This window comes from Coregonus lavaretus (assembly GCF_964263955.1).
Source record: "Coregonus lavaretus genome assembly, chromosome: 23".
Taxonomy (NCBI): Eukaryota; Metazoa; Chordata; class Actinopteri; order Salmoniformes; family Salmonidae; genus Coregonus; species Coregonus lavaretus.
The window spans coordinates 47,310,870-47,327,488 of NC_140010.1; the positions used below are offsets into that span (position 1 = coordinate 47,310,870).

At 41.1% G+C, this 16,619-nt stretch overlaps 1 protein-coding gene across 1 annotated transcript in view; it reads right to left on the reverse strand.

Moving 5' to 3' along the window:
• The window catches only part of asap1a (ArfGAP with SH3 domain, ankyrin repeat and PH domain 1a), a 200,410-nt gene that overhangs the window by 112,877 nt on the left and 70,914 nt on the right, over positions 1-16,619 (reverse strand). Inside the window, exon 4 of the mRNA XM_084139939.1 lies at positions 3,925-4,070. Coding sequence (XP_083996065.1) covers positions 3,925-4,070 — 146 coding nt within the window. The remainder of the gene's footprint in view (positions 1-3,924; positions 4,071-16,619) is intronic.

A 16,619-nucleotide genomic window follows, 5' to 3' on the forward strand; every position in this document is an offset into this window, starting at 1 on the left:
TCAACCATACAGTTTTTCAATTCCTCATCAATCCATGGAGCCTTAACAGTTCTAACAGTCAGTTTCTTAACAGGTGCATGTTGATCAATAATTGGAAGAAGCAATATGTTTTACATCATCCACATAAGAGTCACAGCAAAATCCTTTGTATGATCTCTTATACACAATTTCAGGCCCAGCTTTTGGAACTTTGGCTTTCCTGTATATAGCCACTATACTGTGATCACTGCATCCAAAGGGTACGGATACAGCTTTAGAACAAAGTTCTACAGTATTAGTAAAAATGTGATCAATACATGTGGATGATCTTATTCCTATGATCCCTTATTGATGTCACTTGTTAAATCCACTTCAATAAGTGTAGATCAGGGGTGTCAAACTCAATTCCATGGAGGGCCGAGTGTCTGCAAGTTTTTGGTTTTTCCTTTCAATTAAGACCTAGACAACCAGGTGAGGGGAGTTCCTTACTAATTAGTGACCTTAATTCATCAATCAAGTACAAGGGTGGAGTGAAAACCTGCAGACACTCGGCCCGCCGTGGAATGAGTTTGACACATGCGGTGTAGATGAAGGGGAGGCGACAGGTTAAAGAAGGATTTTTAAGCCTCGAGACAATAGAGACATGGATTGTGTATGTGTGCCATTCAGAGGGTGAATGGGCAAGACAAAATATTTAACTGCCTTTGAACGGGGTTAAGGTAGTAGGTTTTCACGCTCAACAGTTTCCCGTGTGTATCAAGAATGCTCCACCAGCCAACTTGACACAACCGTGGGAAGCATTGGAGTCAACATGGGCCAGCATCCCTGTGTAACGCTTTCGACACCTTGTAGAGTCCACACCCTAACAAATTGAGGCTGTTCTGAGGGACAAAAGGAGGGGAAGGTGTGAAGGTGTTCTTAATGTTTTGTACACTCAGTGTATATCACCAGTACTACGTTTGACGTTAATTCCCATAATTTCTAATCTACAATGTTTGTTTGGTTACGGTCATTTCTGTTAATGCATTCAATATATTATTATTGCAGTCTTTTACCATTTTCATTGTCGGAGTGGACACGTTATTTGCAGAATGCACAACCTATGCTACACTTGTGAGAAACAAGTTTTGGTTTATTTCATTCCATTGTCAATTTATCATTGTCTTTTGGTTGGAGCCCTCCTGTCACCTGATTATGCATAGAAGTAGGCCAAGGCTGCCTGGCCTGCACACAAATGTAGGCCTATAAATGTGCCCATTTGGAGATCTGATAGTATTTCTGATTGTCTTAACTCACCACCACTAATGAGCTGTGGAACATCTCAAAGTAATTTTTATTCACCTCAAACAGCAAGTAAACAAAGTCTGTTTTTACATCCATTGAGAATGAAAATAGATCCTCAATGTATTTGAAAACTCTTTCCACCTCTCTCCCTTTCGAGGAAAATGTCATGCCCTGATCCAGTGGAAACATCATAAAATAGGCCTACCTGATTTACTTCTCATCCCTTGGGCAAATAGCCTACAGTTGTGTCTATCCGGAGCTCACTGGTGCGGGAAACTCTGAGGGCCCAGAATATTTTATGCAATGTTGCAAGTTTGTAGCAGACAGGCCATGCGTAGCCAATGTGATTTATATGATGTTTATTTTCATCAGGATATTTTCTACCTGCAGGCTGCAATGTTCTAATTTGTTGGCTTTATGTAGGCTATTTTTACATAGTTGGCAATGGCAAAAGATTTTACATTTAGATTTAGATTGAATTTTGATTAACCACATGACAATGATTTTGAGATACGTTATTAGAAATTAAATTAAGATGTTCCACGAAAATGTGCATATGAAAACCATAACTGACACGCAGACCGGTAGAAATGGTAAGATAAATTGGCATTTCACATGAAAAAGGTTGCCGACCCCTGATGTAGCCTATTACCGGCAACTTCAAGAGCGTAGCGGCGGGAGGAGTATGGTCGGGTCTTCTGGTTATCTTGATCTCAGGCTCCCTAGAGTCATTTGTGTCTTATTTCATCAAACTGTGTGCTTAAAGCATTAGACAAGCTCAGTGCATATCATTTTATTTTATTAAAAAACATAGGGTGGGTCTATATATGGAAAAATACACGTAAAAAAATGTCAACCAATCAATTGGTCGAAAGAACAGACGACTTTCGGGGACAGACCTAATACCAATTGATGGGAAACTATTGAGAATGGTAACAGACTGTATTGCCACCCCTATTTGCTATTTCTTTAACCAAAGCCTAAAGGAGTGTGTCCACAGGAGTGGAAGGAAGCTAAAGTAATTCCACTGCCTTAAAATAGTAAAGCACCAATTGCTGGCTCTAACAGCTGCACAATCAGTCTGCTGCCTGTTCTTAGTAAACTGATAGAGAGGATCGTGTTTGACCAAATACAATGCTATTTTTCAGAGAACAAGCTAACCACTGAATTTCAGGGCACTCAACTTGTACTACACTGACTTAGATGACTGATGATTGGTTAAAAGAAATTGATAATAAGATGATAGTTGGAGCTGTATTGTTAGATTTCAGTGCAGCCTTTGATGTTACTGATCATAAATTGTTATTGAAAAAACTCACTTGCTATGGCTTTACATTACCTGCCATGACATGGTTGGAGAGTTATTTATCCAATAGAATACAGAGAGTGTTATTCAATGGAAGCTTCTCAGATATGTACAGTGCGATGTCCCTCAGGGCAGTTATCTTGAGACGTTCCTCATCTCTATTTTTACCATTGATTTGCCACTGGTCTTACACGAAACTAGAATGACTATGTATGCAGATGACTCCACACTCTACATGTCAGCGCCCAAAGCCGGAGAGCTCACTAAAATGTTAAATAAGGAGTTACAGAGTATCAGAATGGGTGATTAATAATAAACTGGTCTTAAAAACATCTAAAACGAAAAGCATTGTACTTGGTTCAAAACATTCTCTAAGACCTAAACCTCAACTGGAGTTGTGCATAAAGGGTGTGACCATTGAGCAAGTTCAACCACTCCACAACTCATAGGTACAGTATAACATTGGATGGTCAATTATCAAGGTCAAGTCATATTGACAAAGTTGTTGTGAAGTTGGGGAGGGGTGTCTGTAATAAAAACATTTTTGACACACAAAAAAATCAACTGTACTAGTCGTTCAGGCTCTGGTCTTGTCCCATCTTGATTACTGTCCGGTAATATGGTCAAGTGCAGCACAAAAAGACCTAGTAAAGCTACAGCTGGCTCAAAACAGAGCTGCATGCCTTGCCATTAACTGCAAATACAGAAATAACATCAACAACATGCATACCAGTCTTTCCTGTTTGAGGGTTGACGAGAGATGAACTACTTCTCTTCTAGCTTTTATGAAACAAAAATTCCAGATTGTCTGCATAATCAAATAACATTCAGCTCAGACACCCATACACACCCCACAATACATGCCACCAGGGGTCTTTTCACAGTCCCCAAGTCCAAAACGAATTCACGGCAACGCACAGTTTTATACAGAGCCATGATTGCATGGAACTCCCTTCCATTTCCAATTACTCATTCAAACAGCAAAATTACCTTTAAAAACAGATTAAACAACAACTAATGTAACTGTCCTTGTCTATCAGTGTTTTGTTACTTGTCATGTTTTGTGCTTTTTTGCCGACCCCAGGAAGAGTAGCTGATGCTTTTTTGCATAATGAATTACACAAGGTGATTCATTAAGTCAAGAATGTCTTATCTTATCCACAGGATAAGATACTGCAAAGAAATAGTGTGTGTGTGTTAGTGTAGGATTTTTTACTCCAGTCAAAGCAGTAGCTAACACACCTGATTCAACTAATAAAGACTGGAATGGAAGGCCTTTATAATAAATATTGATATTTCTCACTGTCATCCTCTCGCACTATCTGTTTAATACAATCCCTTTAAAAAAATCTCACCAGGTTCTTCAGAAGTGCGGACAGCTCCTTGACGAGGCTGGAGAACTTGACAAAGGCGGTTCCCAGATCGGGGTTGTCCCTGCTGATGAAGTTGCTACCAAACTTGTCCAGTGCCTGGCCATAATTCCCTTCATTCTGGACATGATCTGCAAGCAGAGGAGGTGAAAACAACATATGAAAAAACAACATGTTCACTCAAAACAAAGGATTCATCTATAACGTTTGGGTGCTGGAGCTAAGAATGCTATCCATTTCATATTCAACAGGTCAAAGTATTTTCTTCACATATCACCGGTACCCTAAGTCTATGAAAAAAGGGCTTCACAGGCAAGGATATTGCTGCTAGTAAGATTGCACCTAAATCAACCATTTATCGGATCATCAAGAACTTCAAGGAAAGAGGTTAAATTGTTGTAAAGAAGGCGCCCAAGAAAGTCCAGCAAGCGCCAGGACCATCTCCTAAAGTTGATTCAGCTGCGGGATCGGGACACCACCAGTGCAGAGCTTGCTCAGGAATGGCAGCAGGCAGGTGTGAGTGCATCTGCATGCACAGTGAGGCAAATACTTTTTGAGGATGGCCTGGTGTCAAGAAGGGCAGCGAGGAAGCCACTTCTCTCCAGGAAAGACATCAGGGACAGACTGATATTCTGCAAAAGGTACAGGGATTGGACTGCTGAGGACTGGGGTAAAGTCATTTTCTCTGATGAATCCCCTTTCAGATTGTTTGGGGCATCCGGAAAAAAGCTTGTCCGGAGAAGACTAAGTGAGCGCTACCATCAGTCCTGTGTCATGTCAACAGTAAAGCATCCTGAGACCATTCATGTGTGGGGTTGCTTCTCAGCCGAGGGAGTGGGCTCACACACAATTTTGCCTAAGAACACAGCCATGAATAAAGAATGGTACCAACACATCCTCCGAAAGCAACTTCTCCCAACCATCCAAGAACAGTTTGGTGATGAACAATGCCTTTTTCCAGCATGATGGAGCACCTTGCCATAAGGCAAGAGTGATAAATAAGTGGCTCAGGGAACAAAACATCGACATTTTGGGTCCATGGCCAGGAAACTCCCCAGACCTTAATCCCATTGAGAACGTGTGGTCAATCCTCAAGAGGCAGGTGGACAAACAAAAACCCACAAATTCTGACAAACTCCAAGCATTGATTATGCAAGAATGGGCTGCCATCAGTCAGGATGTGGCCCAGAAGTTAATTGACAGCATGCCAGGGCGGATTGCAGAGGTCTTGAAAAAGAAGGGTCAACACTGCAAATATTGACTCTTTGCATAAACTTTAATGTAATTGTCAATAAAAGCTTTTGACACTTATGGAATGCTTGTAATTATACTTCAGTATACCATAGTAACATCTGACAAAAATATCTAAAAACACTGAGGCAGCAAACTTTGTGAAGACCAATACTTGTGTAATTCTCAAAAGTTTTGACCACGACTGTATTTGTAAAAAAAAAATGGCATTTTAATAGCAGTCTTTGTTTTTATTGATCTATACAACATTCAAAATAATAGATATCAAAATCCAAAAGTACAGTGCCTTCAGAAAGTATTCACACCTCTTGACTTTTTCCACATTTAGTTTTATTTCAGCCTGAATTGAAAATTGATTAAATTGAGATTGTGTCACTGGCCTACACACAATACCCAATAATAAATAGGCTACCAGCTAAATAATGTATATAGCTATAGATAGGCTAGTATACTAGTAGAAGCGGTAAGCCTAAGTTGCTAGGATCGCTACTATACGTTCCAGGATACTGCCAAACCCTAATGTCGGCTGCTTGGCGAAGCAGCTAGCCTTGCTGCTAGCTATCAAGCTAGCCAGATTTCCTTGACAGTTTGAACACAGTCCGTAAGACATTATCACCAAAAAGCTGCAGATGGATCATAGGAAGATTGAGGTGGAGCGTGCCTACAGGTCTTGAAAACCTGTAACCAGCCCAGGTGACAGACCCAGGCTGTTAGTGGTCAACTTCCTAAGGTTCAAGGACAAGATGGCTGTTCTGGAGAGAGCCAAGAACTTGAGAGGAACCAACATCTTCCTCAACGAGGACTTCGCTGAAGCTATGCGCCAGAGGCAGAAATAACTTATCCCAGCTATGAAAGCTGCCATAGAGCATGGGGACATGGCTTACATCTGCTACGACAAGCTCGTTGTCCTACCCTCCCTCCCTAAAGCCTGGGAGGAGTGAGATAGTCAAGCTTCCGGGTCAGTAGCCTGATTGACTGACTCCATTATTAATTTTTTTTGTCTATCTCCGATAAGCTACCCAGGAATGGGCTAATAGCCTATATTAATATATGTAGCATTAGAAATAAGGTTCATGAAATCAATAACTTCCTAACATCGAATCACATTCATATACTGGCCATCTCTGAAACTCACTTAGATAATTTATTTGATGATACAGCAGTAGCAATACAAGGATAAAACATCTACAGAAAAGACAGGATTGCCAATGGGGAAGGTGTTGTACAGTTGAAGTCAGAAGTTTACATACACTTAGGTTGGAGTCATTAAAACTTGTTTTTCAACCACTCTATAGTTTTGGCAAGTCGGTTAGGACATCTACTTTGTAAATGACACAAGTCATTTTTCCAACAATTGTTTACAGACAGATTATTTCACTTATAATTCACTGTATCACAATTCCATTGGGTCAGAAGTTTACATACACTAAGTTGACTGTGCCTTTAAACAGCTTGGAAAATTCCAGAAAATAATGTCATGGCTTTAGAAGCTTCTGATAGGCTAATTGACATATTTTTGAGTCAATTGGAGGCGAACCTGTGGATGTAATCCAAGGCCTACCTTCAAACTCAGTGCCTCTTTGCTTGACATCATGGGAACATCAAAATAAATCAGCCAAGACCTCAGAAAAAAATTGTTAACCTCCACAAGTCTGGTTCATCCTTGGGAGCAATTTCCAAATGCCTGAAGGTACCACGTTCATCTGTACAAACAATAGTACGCAAGTATAAACACCATGGGACCACGCAGCCGTCATACCGCTCAGGAAGGAGACGCATTCTGTCTCCTAGAGATCAATGTACTTTGGTGCGAGAAGTGCAAATCAATCCCAGAACAACAGCAAAGGACCTTGTGAAGATGCTGGAGGAAACAGGTACAAAAGTATCAATATCCACAGTAAAACAAGTCCTATATCGACATAACCTGAAAGGCCGCTCAGCAAGGAAGAAGCCACTGCTCCAAAACCGCCATGAAAAAGCCAGACTATGGTTTGCAACTGCACATGGGGACAAAGATCGTACAATTGGAGAAATGTCCTCTGGTCTGATGAAACAAAAATAGAACTGTTTGGCCATATTGACCATCGTTATGTTTGGAGGAAAAAGGGGGATCCTTGCAAGCCGAAGAACACCATCCCAACCGTGAAGCACGGGGTGGTAGCATCATGCTGTGGGGGTGCTTTGCTGCAGGAGGGACTGGTGCACTTAAAAAAATAGAGGGAATCATGAGGAAGGAAAATTATGTGGATATATTGAAGCAACATCTCAAGACATCAGTCAGGAAGTTAAAGCTTGGTCGCAAATGGGTTTTCCAAATGGACAATGACCCCAAACATACTACCAAAGTTGTGGCAAAATGGCTTAAGGACAACAAAGTCAAGGTATTGGAGTGGCCATCACAAAGCCTTGACCTCAAGCCTATAGACAATTTGTGGGCAGAACTGAAAAAGTGTGTGCGAGCAAGGAGGCCTACACCAACTCTGTCAGGAGGAATGGGCCAAAATTCACCCAACTTATTGTGGGAAGCTTGTGGAAGGCTACCTGAAACATTTGACCCAAGTTAAACAATTTTAAAGGCAATGCTACCAAATACTAATTGAGTGTATGTAAACTTCTGACCCACTGGGAAGGTGATGAAAGAAATAAAAGCTAAAATAAATCATTCGCTCTACTAATTCTGACATTTCACATTCTTAAAATAAAGTTGTGATCCTAACTGACCTAAGAGAGGGAATTTATTACTAGAATTAAATGTCAGGAATTGTGAAAAACTGAGTTTAAATGTATTTGGCTAAGGTGTATGTAAACTTCCGACTTCAACTGTATATATACATATATATATACAAATATATACACACACATACATACACACACACACACACACACACACACACACACACACACATAAATATATATATACATACAGTGAGGGAAAAAAGTATTTGATCCCCTGCTGATTTAGTACGTTTGCCCACTGACAAAGAAAGGATCAGTCTATAATTTTAATGGTAGGTTTATTTGAACAGTGAGAGACAGAATAACAACAAAACAATCCAAAAAAACGCATGTCATAAATGTTATAAATTGATTTGCATTTTAATGAGGGAAATAGGTATTTGAGCCCCTCTCAGTCAGAAAGATTTCTGGCTTCCAGGTGTCTTTTATACAGGTAACGAGCTGAGATTAGGAGCACACTCTTAAAGGGAGTGCTCCTAATCTCAGTTTGTTACCTGTATAAAAGACACCTGTCCACAGAAGCAATCAATCAATCAGATACCAAACTCTCCACCATGGCCAAGACCAAAGAGCTCTCCAAGGATGTCAGGGACAAGATTGTAGACCTACACAAGGCTGGAATGGGCTACAATACCATCGCCAAGCAGCTTGGTGAGAAGGTGACAACAGTTGGTGCAATTATTCGCAAATGGAAGAAACACAAAATAACTGTCAATCTCCCTCGGCCTGGGTCTCCATGCAAGATCTCACCTCGTGGAGTTGCAATAATCATGAGAACGGTGAGGAATCAGCCCAGAACTACACGGGAGGATCTTGTCAATGATCTCAAGGCAGCTGGGACCATAGTCACCAAGAAAACAATTGGTAACACACTACGCCGTGACGGACTGAAATCCTGCAGCGCCCGCAAGGTCCCCCTGCTCAAGAAAGCACATATACAGGGCCGTCTGAAGTTTGCCAATGAACATCTGAATGATTCAGAGGAGAACTGTGTGAAAGTGTTGTGGTCAGATGAGACCAAAATCGAGCTCTTTGGCATCAACTCAACTCGCCGTGTTTGGAGGAGGAGGAATGCTGCCTATGACCCCAAGAACACCATCCCCACCGTCAAACATGGAGGTGGAAACATTATGCTTTGGAGGTGTTTTTCTGCTAAGGGGACAGTACAACTTCACCGCATCAAAGGGACGATGGACGGGGCCATGTACCGTCAAATCTTGGGTGAGAACCTCCTTCCCTCAGCCAGGCCATTGAAAATGGGTCGTGGATGGGTATTCAAGCATGACAATGACCCAAAACACACGGCCAAAGCAACAAAGGAGCGGCTCAAGAAGAAGCACATTAAGGTCCCGGAGTGGCCTAGCCAGCCTCCGGACCTTATTCCCATAGAAAATCTGTGGAGGGAGCTGAAGGTTCGAGTTGCCAAACGTCAGGCTCGAAACCTTAATGACTTGGAGAAGATCTGCAAAGAGGAGTGGTACAAAAGCTCTCCTGAGATGTGTTCAAACCTGGTGGCCAACTACAAGAAACGTCTGACCTCTGTGATTGCCAACAAGGGTTTTGCCACCAAGTACTAAGTCATGTTTTGCAGAGGGGTCAAATACTTATTTCCCTCATTAAAATGCAAATCAATTGATAACATTTTTGACATGCATTTTTCTGTTTTCTTTGTTGTTGTTATTCTGTCTCTCACAGTTAAAATAAACCTACCATTAAATTTATAGACTGATCATGTCTTTGTCAGTGGGCAAACGTACAAAATCAGCAGGGGATCAAATACTTTTTTCCCTCACTGTATATATACATACATACACACATACATATATACATACACACACATACACATACATGTCCTTTAAAAAATATATATATTTCCCTTTATTATTTTCCAACCCCACCACCCCTTCTCTAATTGGAGTAAACTAGTGAACGACAATGCTTAGGCCTCTACTTCCTGCTTATACATACTATATACATTTTATGGACACAGTCAATTTTACAATAATTATATTTTGTTTGTTTTTACTCCTGAACTTCCTCTACCCTCAACCTCTCTGATCATTTTCATGATGTCAATCCGGTTTGCTTCTATATGCCATATCTGATGCCCGTTCTTAGTAAACTGATGGAGAGAATTGTGTTTGACCAAATACTATGCTATTTTTTAGAGAACAAGTTAACTACTGACTTTCAGCATGCATATAGAGAAGGGCACTCAACTTGTACTGCACTGACTCAGATGACACATGATTGGTTAAAATAAATGGAAAATAAGATGATAGTTGGAGCTGTATTGTTACACTGAACCAAAATATAAATGCAACATGTAAAGTGTTGGTCCCATGTTTCATGAGCTGAAATAAAAGATCCCAGAAATGTCTTTCAAATTTTGGGCACTAATTTCTTTACATCCCTGTTAGTGAGCATTTGTCCTTTGCCAAGATAATCCATCCACCTGACAGGTGTGGTATATCAAGAAGCTGATTAAACAGCATGATCATTACACAGGTGCACCTTGTGCTGAGGACAATAAAAGACTACACTAAAATGTGTAGTTTTGTCACACAACAATGCCACAGATGTCTCAACTTTTGAAGTTGCATGGAATTTACATGCTGACTGCAGGAATGTCCACCAGAGCTGTTGCCAGAGAATTGAATGTTAATTTCTCTACCATAACCTGCCTCCAATGTCGTTTTAGAGAATTTGGCAGTCCATCCAACCGGCCTCACAACCGCAGACCACGTGTATAGCGTCGTGTGGGCAAGCGGTTTGCTGATGTCAACGTTCTGAACAGAGTGCCCCATGGTGGTGGTGGGGTTATGGTATAGGCAGGCATAAGCTATGGACAATGAACACAATTGCATTTTATCTATGGCAATTTGAATGCACAGAAATACCGTGACGAGTACCTGAGACCCAATGTGAGGCCCATTTCTTTTAAGGTATCTGCATATCTGTATTCCCAGTCATATGAAATCCATAGATTAGGGCCTAATTAATTTATTTCAATTGAATAATTTCCTCATATGAACTGCAACTAAGTAAAATCTTTGAAATTGTTACGTTTATATTTTAGTTCAGTATAGATTTCAGTGCAGCCTTTGATGTTATTGATCATACATTCTTATTGAAGAAACGTACTTGCTATGGCTTTACATCACCTGCCATCACATGGTTGGAGAGTTATTTATCCAATAGAACCCAGAAAGTGTTCTTCAATGGAAGCTTCTCTAACATCAGATATTACAGTGCGGTGTCCCTCAGGGCAGTTGCCTTGGGCCATTACTCTTCTCTATTTTTACAAATGATTTGCCACTGGTCTTACACAAAGCTAGAATGACTATGTATGCTGCTGATTCCACACTCTACATGTCAGCACCCAAAGCCAGTGAGCTCAATGAAATTCAAAAAAAGGAGTTACAGTCAGTATCAGAATGGGTGATGATTAATAATACTGGTCTTAAATATATCTAAAACTAAAAGCATTGTATTTGGTTCAAAACAAACCTCAACTGGAGTTGTGCATAAAGGGTGACCAAGTTGAGGAAGCTAAACTCCTAGGAATAACATTGGATGGTCAGAAATCAGCTAAAGAAGGGTTGGAACCCGGTGTAAATCAGTGATGCCTCACAACACGTCAAGCCAATCAAATGCCTTGCTTGGGCGGAGCTCCGAAGGTGCTCACCAGATTAGTGCCATAGGACTAACAGTGCGTGAGGACAAAAAATATAAACAAAACAAGCACTGGTGACAAACATTTTGGAACATTTGCAGCATGCTGGTTTTCACAGAATTTGGCTGTTATTTCAAGATGAGATTAAGCTGCAGCAACAGGGGAGAAATTGTCTACAATGCTGATCATATCAATATTTTTTTATTTTGACGTATCTGAAGTGATATTTGGCTATAAAAGCTAGCATGAGGGACAAGAAGTCATTAGCCACAATGTATGTTTTGAGAAAAGTCAGCTAACCTTGTAAAATACCTATGTATAACTAACTAGCTAGCTACCTGCTAGTTACATTTATCTCACGATTATAAAGCCCAAAAAAATTACAATGTTCAACTTCATATTCATAATCTCCAGCACCACCCCAACATCAACATATGGGAAAATTGCACATTTCTAGGTTTTGTAGTAAAAAAGATAGAGGAAGACAAGTGTTTCCAATGACACGTCGGTGTGCATCGTGTGATTTTAACCAATTATGAGTAGGCATTGCCTACTAATTGGTTGATGATGTCATTGGAAACACTTAACTTCCTCTAGAAACGCACAATATTCACATATGTTGATGCTGAGGTGATGCTGGAGATGATGAATATGAAGTTGAAAAATTTTGAAATGTTCCTTTAATAAAAACAGCATATTATTAACCTAAATGGTTAACTGTGTTAGCCCAGTTGCTAGCTCATCCAGGGTCAGTGATACATACAGCAACCATGTACTGTCTATCTATGGGAACAACTGCAATAATTTTGCAACCAACATTGAATGAAATAAAATGAACCTAAAAAAATTGTACCTGTAATGCTCATCTCCTGTAGCCTAATTATCATCTCCTTATTTTCATACTGTACCTATATTACAATGATTGCTTTTGCACTAAACAATTATATGTCAGCACTTAAAAGGCATGTACAAAATCTGATATATGGTTTGCCTCATATATGATGATACCATTTTAAATTGAGAACATATAGCGTAACATATAAACAATGTGTCACGTCTCCTCCCGTTGCTCCCCTCCGGCGCTCTGATTCGCCGGTCTACTGAGCCACCGGTCTGAGCGCACCACCTCGGCAACACCGGAATGGAAACCCAACGCACCCTAATCACCTCCAGCGCACCTGCACCTCATCATCTCATCACCACCCCTATTTAGCCCTAGACTGTTCTGGATGATGTTGTGTGTGATTGTTAAGCTTTGTGTCGTTTACTCCATCATTGTTATTTCTCGTGCTCTTTGTTAAGTAAACCTTGACCTTGTTAATTCCTGCGTCTGCATCCTGCGTCTTCGTATACTCAGTACGCGTCACACAATGTGTGAGTTTAGCTATTTTCTGCTTCAGTTGACAGATGCCCATAAGACCAGTAATGCCATCATACTGTAGGCCTATGGCTGCATTGGCGATGCATGCTATATGATAAGCTGCTAAATGGATTCACATGGCTGATATACTGAGAGAGAGTGACAATCAAATAAAACAGGTTGGAGATAAAAACAGATTAGACAAAAAGGAAATGATCATTTGAGAATACAACACAGAAACACAGAGACAGAACCCCTTCCCCTTTTTATTGCAGGATTGTGGTAGACTATACTGTGCATTCGGAAAGTATTCAGACCCCTTAACTTTTTACACATTGTTACGTTACAGCCTAATTCTAAAATGGATAAAAACAAAAAAATTATTATCAACCTACACACAATGACAAAGCAAAAACAGTTTTTTAGAATTTTTGCAAATGTATTATATTACATTTACATAAGTATTCAGACCCTTTACTCAGTACTTTGTGGAAGAACCTTTGGCAGCGATTACAGCCTTGAGTCTTCTGGGGTATGACGCTACAAGCTTGGAACACCTGTAATTGGGGAGTTTATCCCATTCTTCTCTGTAGATCCTCTCAAGCTCTGTGAGGTTGAATGGGGAGCGTCGCTGCACAGCTATTTTCAGGTCTCTCCAGAGATGTTCGATCGGGTTCATGTCCGGGCTCTGTTTGGGCCACTCAAGGACATTCAGAGACTTGTCCCAACGCCACTCCTGCATTGTCTTGGCTGTGTGCTTAGGGTTGTTGTCCTGTTGGAAGGTGAACCTTCGCCCCAGTCTGAGGTCCTGAGTGCTCTGGAGCAGGTTTTCATCAAGGATCTCTCTGTACTTTTCTCCGTTCATCTTTCCCTCGATCCTGACTAGTCTCCCAGTCCCTGCAGCTAAAAACATTCCCACAGCATGATGCTGCCACCACCATGCTTCACCTTAGGGATGGTGGTGATTTCCTCCAGATGTGACGCTTGGCATTCAGGCCAAAGAGTTCAATCTTGGTTTCATCAGACCAGAGAATCTTGTTTCTCATGGTCTGAGTACTTTAGGTGCTTTTTGTCAAACTCCAAGCGGGCTGACATGTGCCTTTTACTAAGGAGTGGCTTCCGTCTGGCCACGCTACAATAAAGGCCTGATTTGTGGAGTGCTGCAGAGAGGGTTGTCCTTTTGGAAGGTTCTCCCATCTCTACAGAGGAACTCTGGAGCTCTGTCAGAGTGACCATCGGGTTCTTGGTCACCTCCCTGACCAAGGCCCTTCTCCCCCGATTGCTCAGTTTGGCCGGGCGGCCACCTTTAGGAAGAGTCTTGGTGGTTCCAAACTTCTTTCATATAAGAATGATGGAGGCCACTGTGTTCTTGGGGACCTTCAATGCTGCAGAAATATTCTGGTACCCTTCCCCAGATCTGTGTCTCAAGGATGATCAATGGAAACAGGAGGCACCTGAGCTCAATTTCGAGTCTCATAGAAAATGGTCTGAATTCTTATGTAAATAAGGTATCTGTTTTTTTTTTCTAAAAACCTATTTTTGCTATGTCATTATGGGTTATTGTGTGTAGATTGATGAGATTCATTTTTTACAAAATGTGGAAAAAGCCAAGGGGTCTGAATAATTTCCAAATGCACTGTATATACAAAAGTATGTGGACACCACTTCAAATTAGTGGATTCGGCTATTTCAGCCACACCCGTTGCTGACAGGTGTATAAAATTGAGCACACAGCCATGCAAACATTGGCATTAGATTGGCCTTACTGAAGAGCTCAGTGACTTTCAACGTAGCACCGTCATAGGATGCCACCTTTCCAACAAGTCAGTTTGTCAAATTTCTGCCCTGCTAGAGCTGCCACGGTCAACTGTAAGTGCTGTTATTGTGAAGTGGAAACGTCTAGGAGCAACAAAGGCTCAGCCGCGAAGTGGTAGGCCACACAATTGTCTGTCCTCAGTTGCAACACTCACTACCGAGTTCAAAACTACCTCTCAAGAAACGTCAGCACAAGCACAAGAACTGTTCGCAATGCCAAGTGCCGGCTGGAGTGGTGTAAAGCTCGCCGCCATTGGACTCTGGAGCAGTGGAAACGTGTTCTCTGGAGTGATGAATCACGCTTCACCATCTGGCAGTCGGATGCGGATGCCAGGAGAACGCTACCTGCCCCAATGCATAGTGCCAACTGTAAAGTTTGGTGGAGGAGGAATAATGGTCTGGGGCTATTTTTCATGGTTCAGGCTAGGCCCCTTAGTTCCTGTGAATGGAAATCTTAACGCTACAGCATACAATGACATTGTAGACAATTCTGTACCTACAACTTTGTGGCAACAGTTTGGGGAAGGCCCTTTCCTGTTTCAGCATGACAATGCCCCTGTGCACAAAGCGAGGTCCATACAGAAATGGTTTGTTGAGATTGGTGTGGAAGAACTTGACTGGCCTGCACAGAGCCCTGACCTCAACTCCATCAACACCGTTGGAATGAATTGGAACGCTGACTGCGAGCCAGGTCTAATCACTCAACATCAGGTGGCAGGTAGCTTAGTGGTTAAGAGCGTTGTGCCAGTAACCGAAAGGTCGCTGGTTCTAATCCCCGAGCTGACTAGGTGAAAAATCTGTCAATGTGCCCTTGAGCAAGGCACTTAACCCTAATTGCTCCTGTAAGTCGCTCTGGATAAGAGCGTCTGCTAAATGACTAAAAAAATAAAAAAATAAAAAAAGTAAACAGTGCCGACCTCACTAATGCTCATGTGCCTGAATGGAAGCAATTCCCTGCAGCAATGTTTCAACATCTAGTGGAAAGCCTTCCCAGAAGAGTGGAGGCTATTATAGCAGCAAAAGGGGGACCAACTCCATATTAATGCACATGATTTTAGAATGAGATGTTCGACGAGCAGGTGTCCACATACTTTTGGTCATGTAGTGTATGTGATTAATCAACCTTGACACTAGTTCATTTTGAATAGTAGTTTAACAATTAAAACAAGTTTAAACACTTCACTTCAAAGAATCGACACTTCATCACTTCCAAATGTACAAATAAGCTAACTGGTATGTAATGATTATACATCTTAGTCTAAACAACAACAGATTATTGAGTAGTAACAAGTATGTTATTATTACTAAAGCATCATTTCAGGTGAACAAAAAAAACTCCATACCAGCGGTGGCCATTCTTCCACTGATCCCTGATCTACTGGGTGAGCAGATGTCTATTCCAGCCCAGCAATAGCACACTTGATTATCAACTCAAAAGGTTGAATCAGGTGTGTTATTGCTGGGCTGAAATAGAACCCTGCAGACCTCCATTAGGTTTGGCCTACTCCAATTGTAACATTGTGTTTAACTGTATTTTTGTATAGAATGTTTGCTAACATCGGTAGGCCTACACATACAGTGCCTTCAGAAAGTATTTATACCCCTTGACTTATTCCACATTTTGTTGTGTTACAGGCTGAATTCAAAATGGATAAAATGTTGTTTTTTTCGCACCCATCTACACACAATGCCCCATAATGACAAAGTGAAAACATATTTTTAGAAATTGTTGCTAATTTATTGAAAATGAAATACAGAAATATCTCATTTACATAAGTATTCACACCCCTGAGTCAATACATACTAAATCACCTTTGGCAGTGATTACAACTGTGTGAGTCT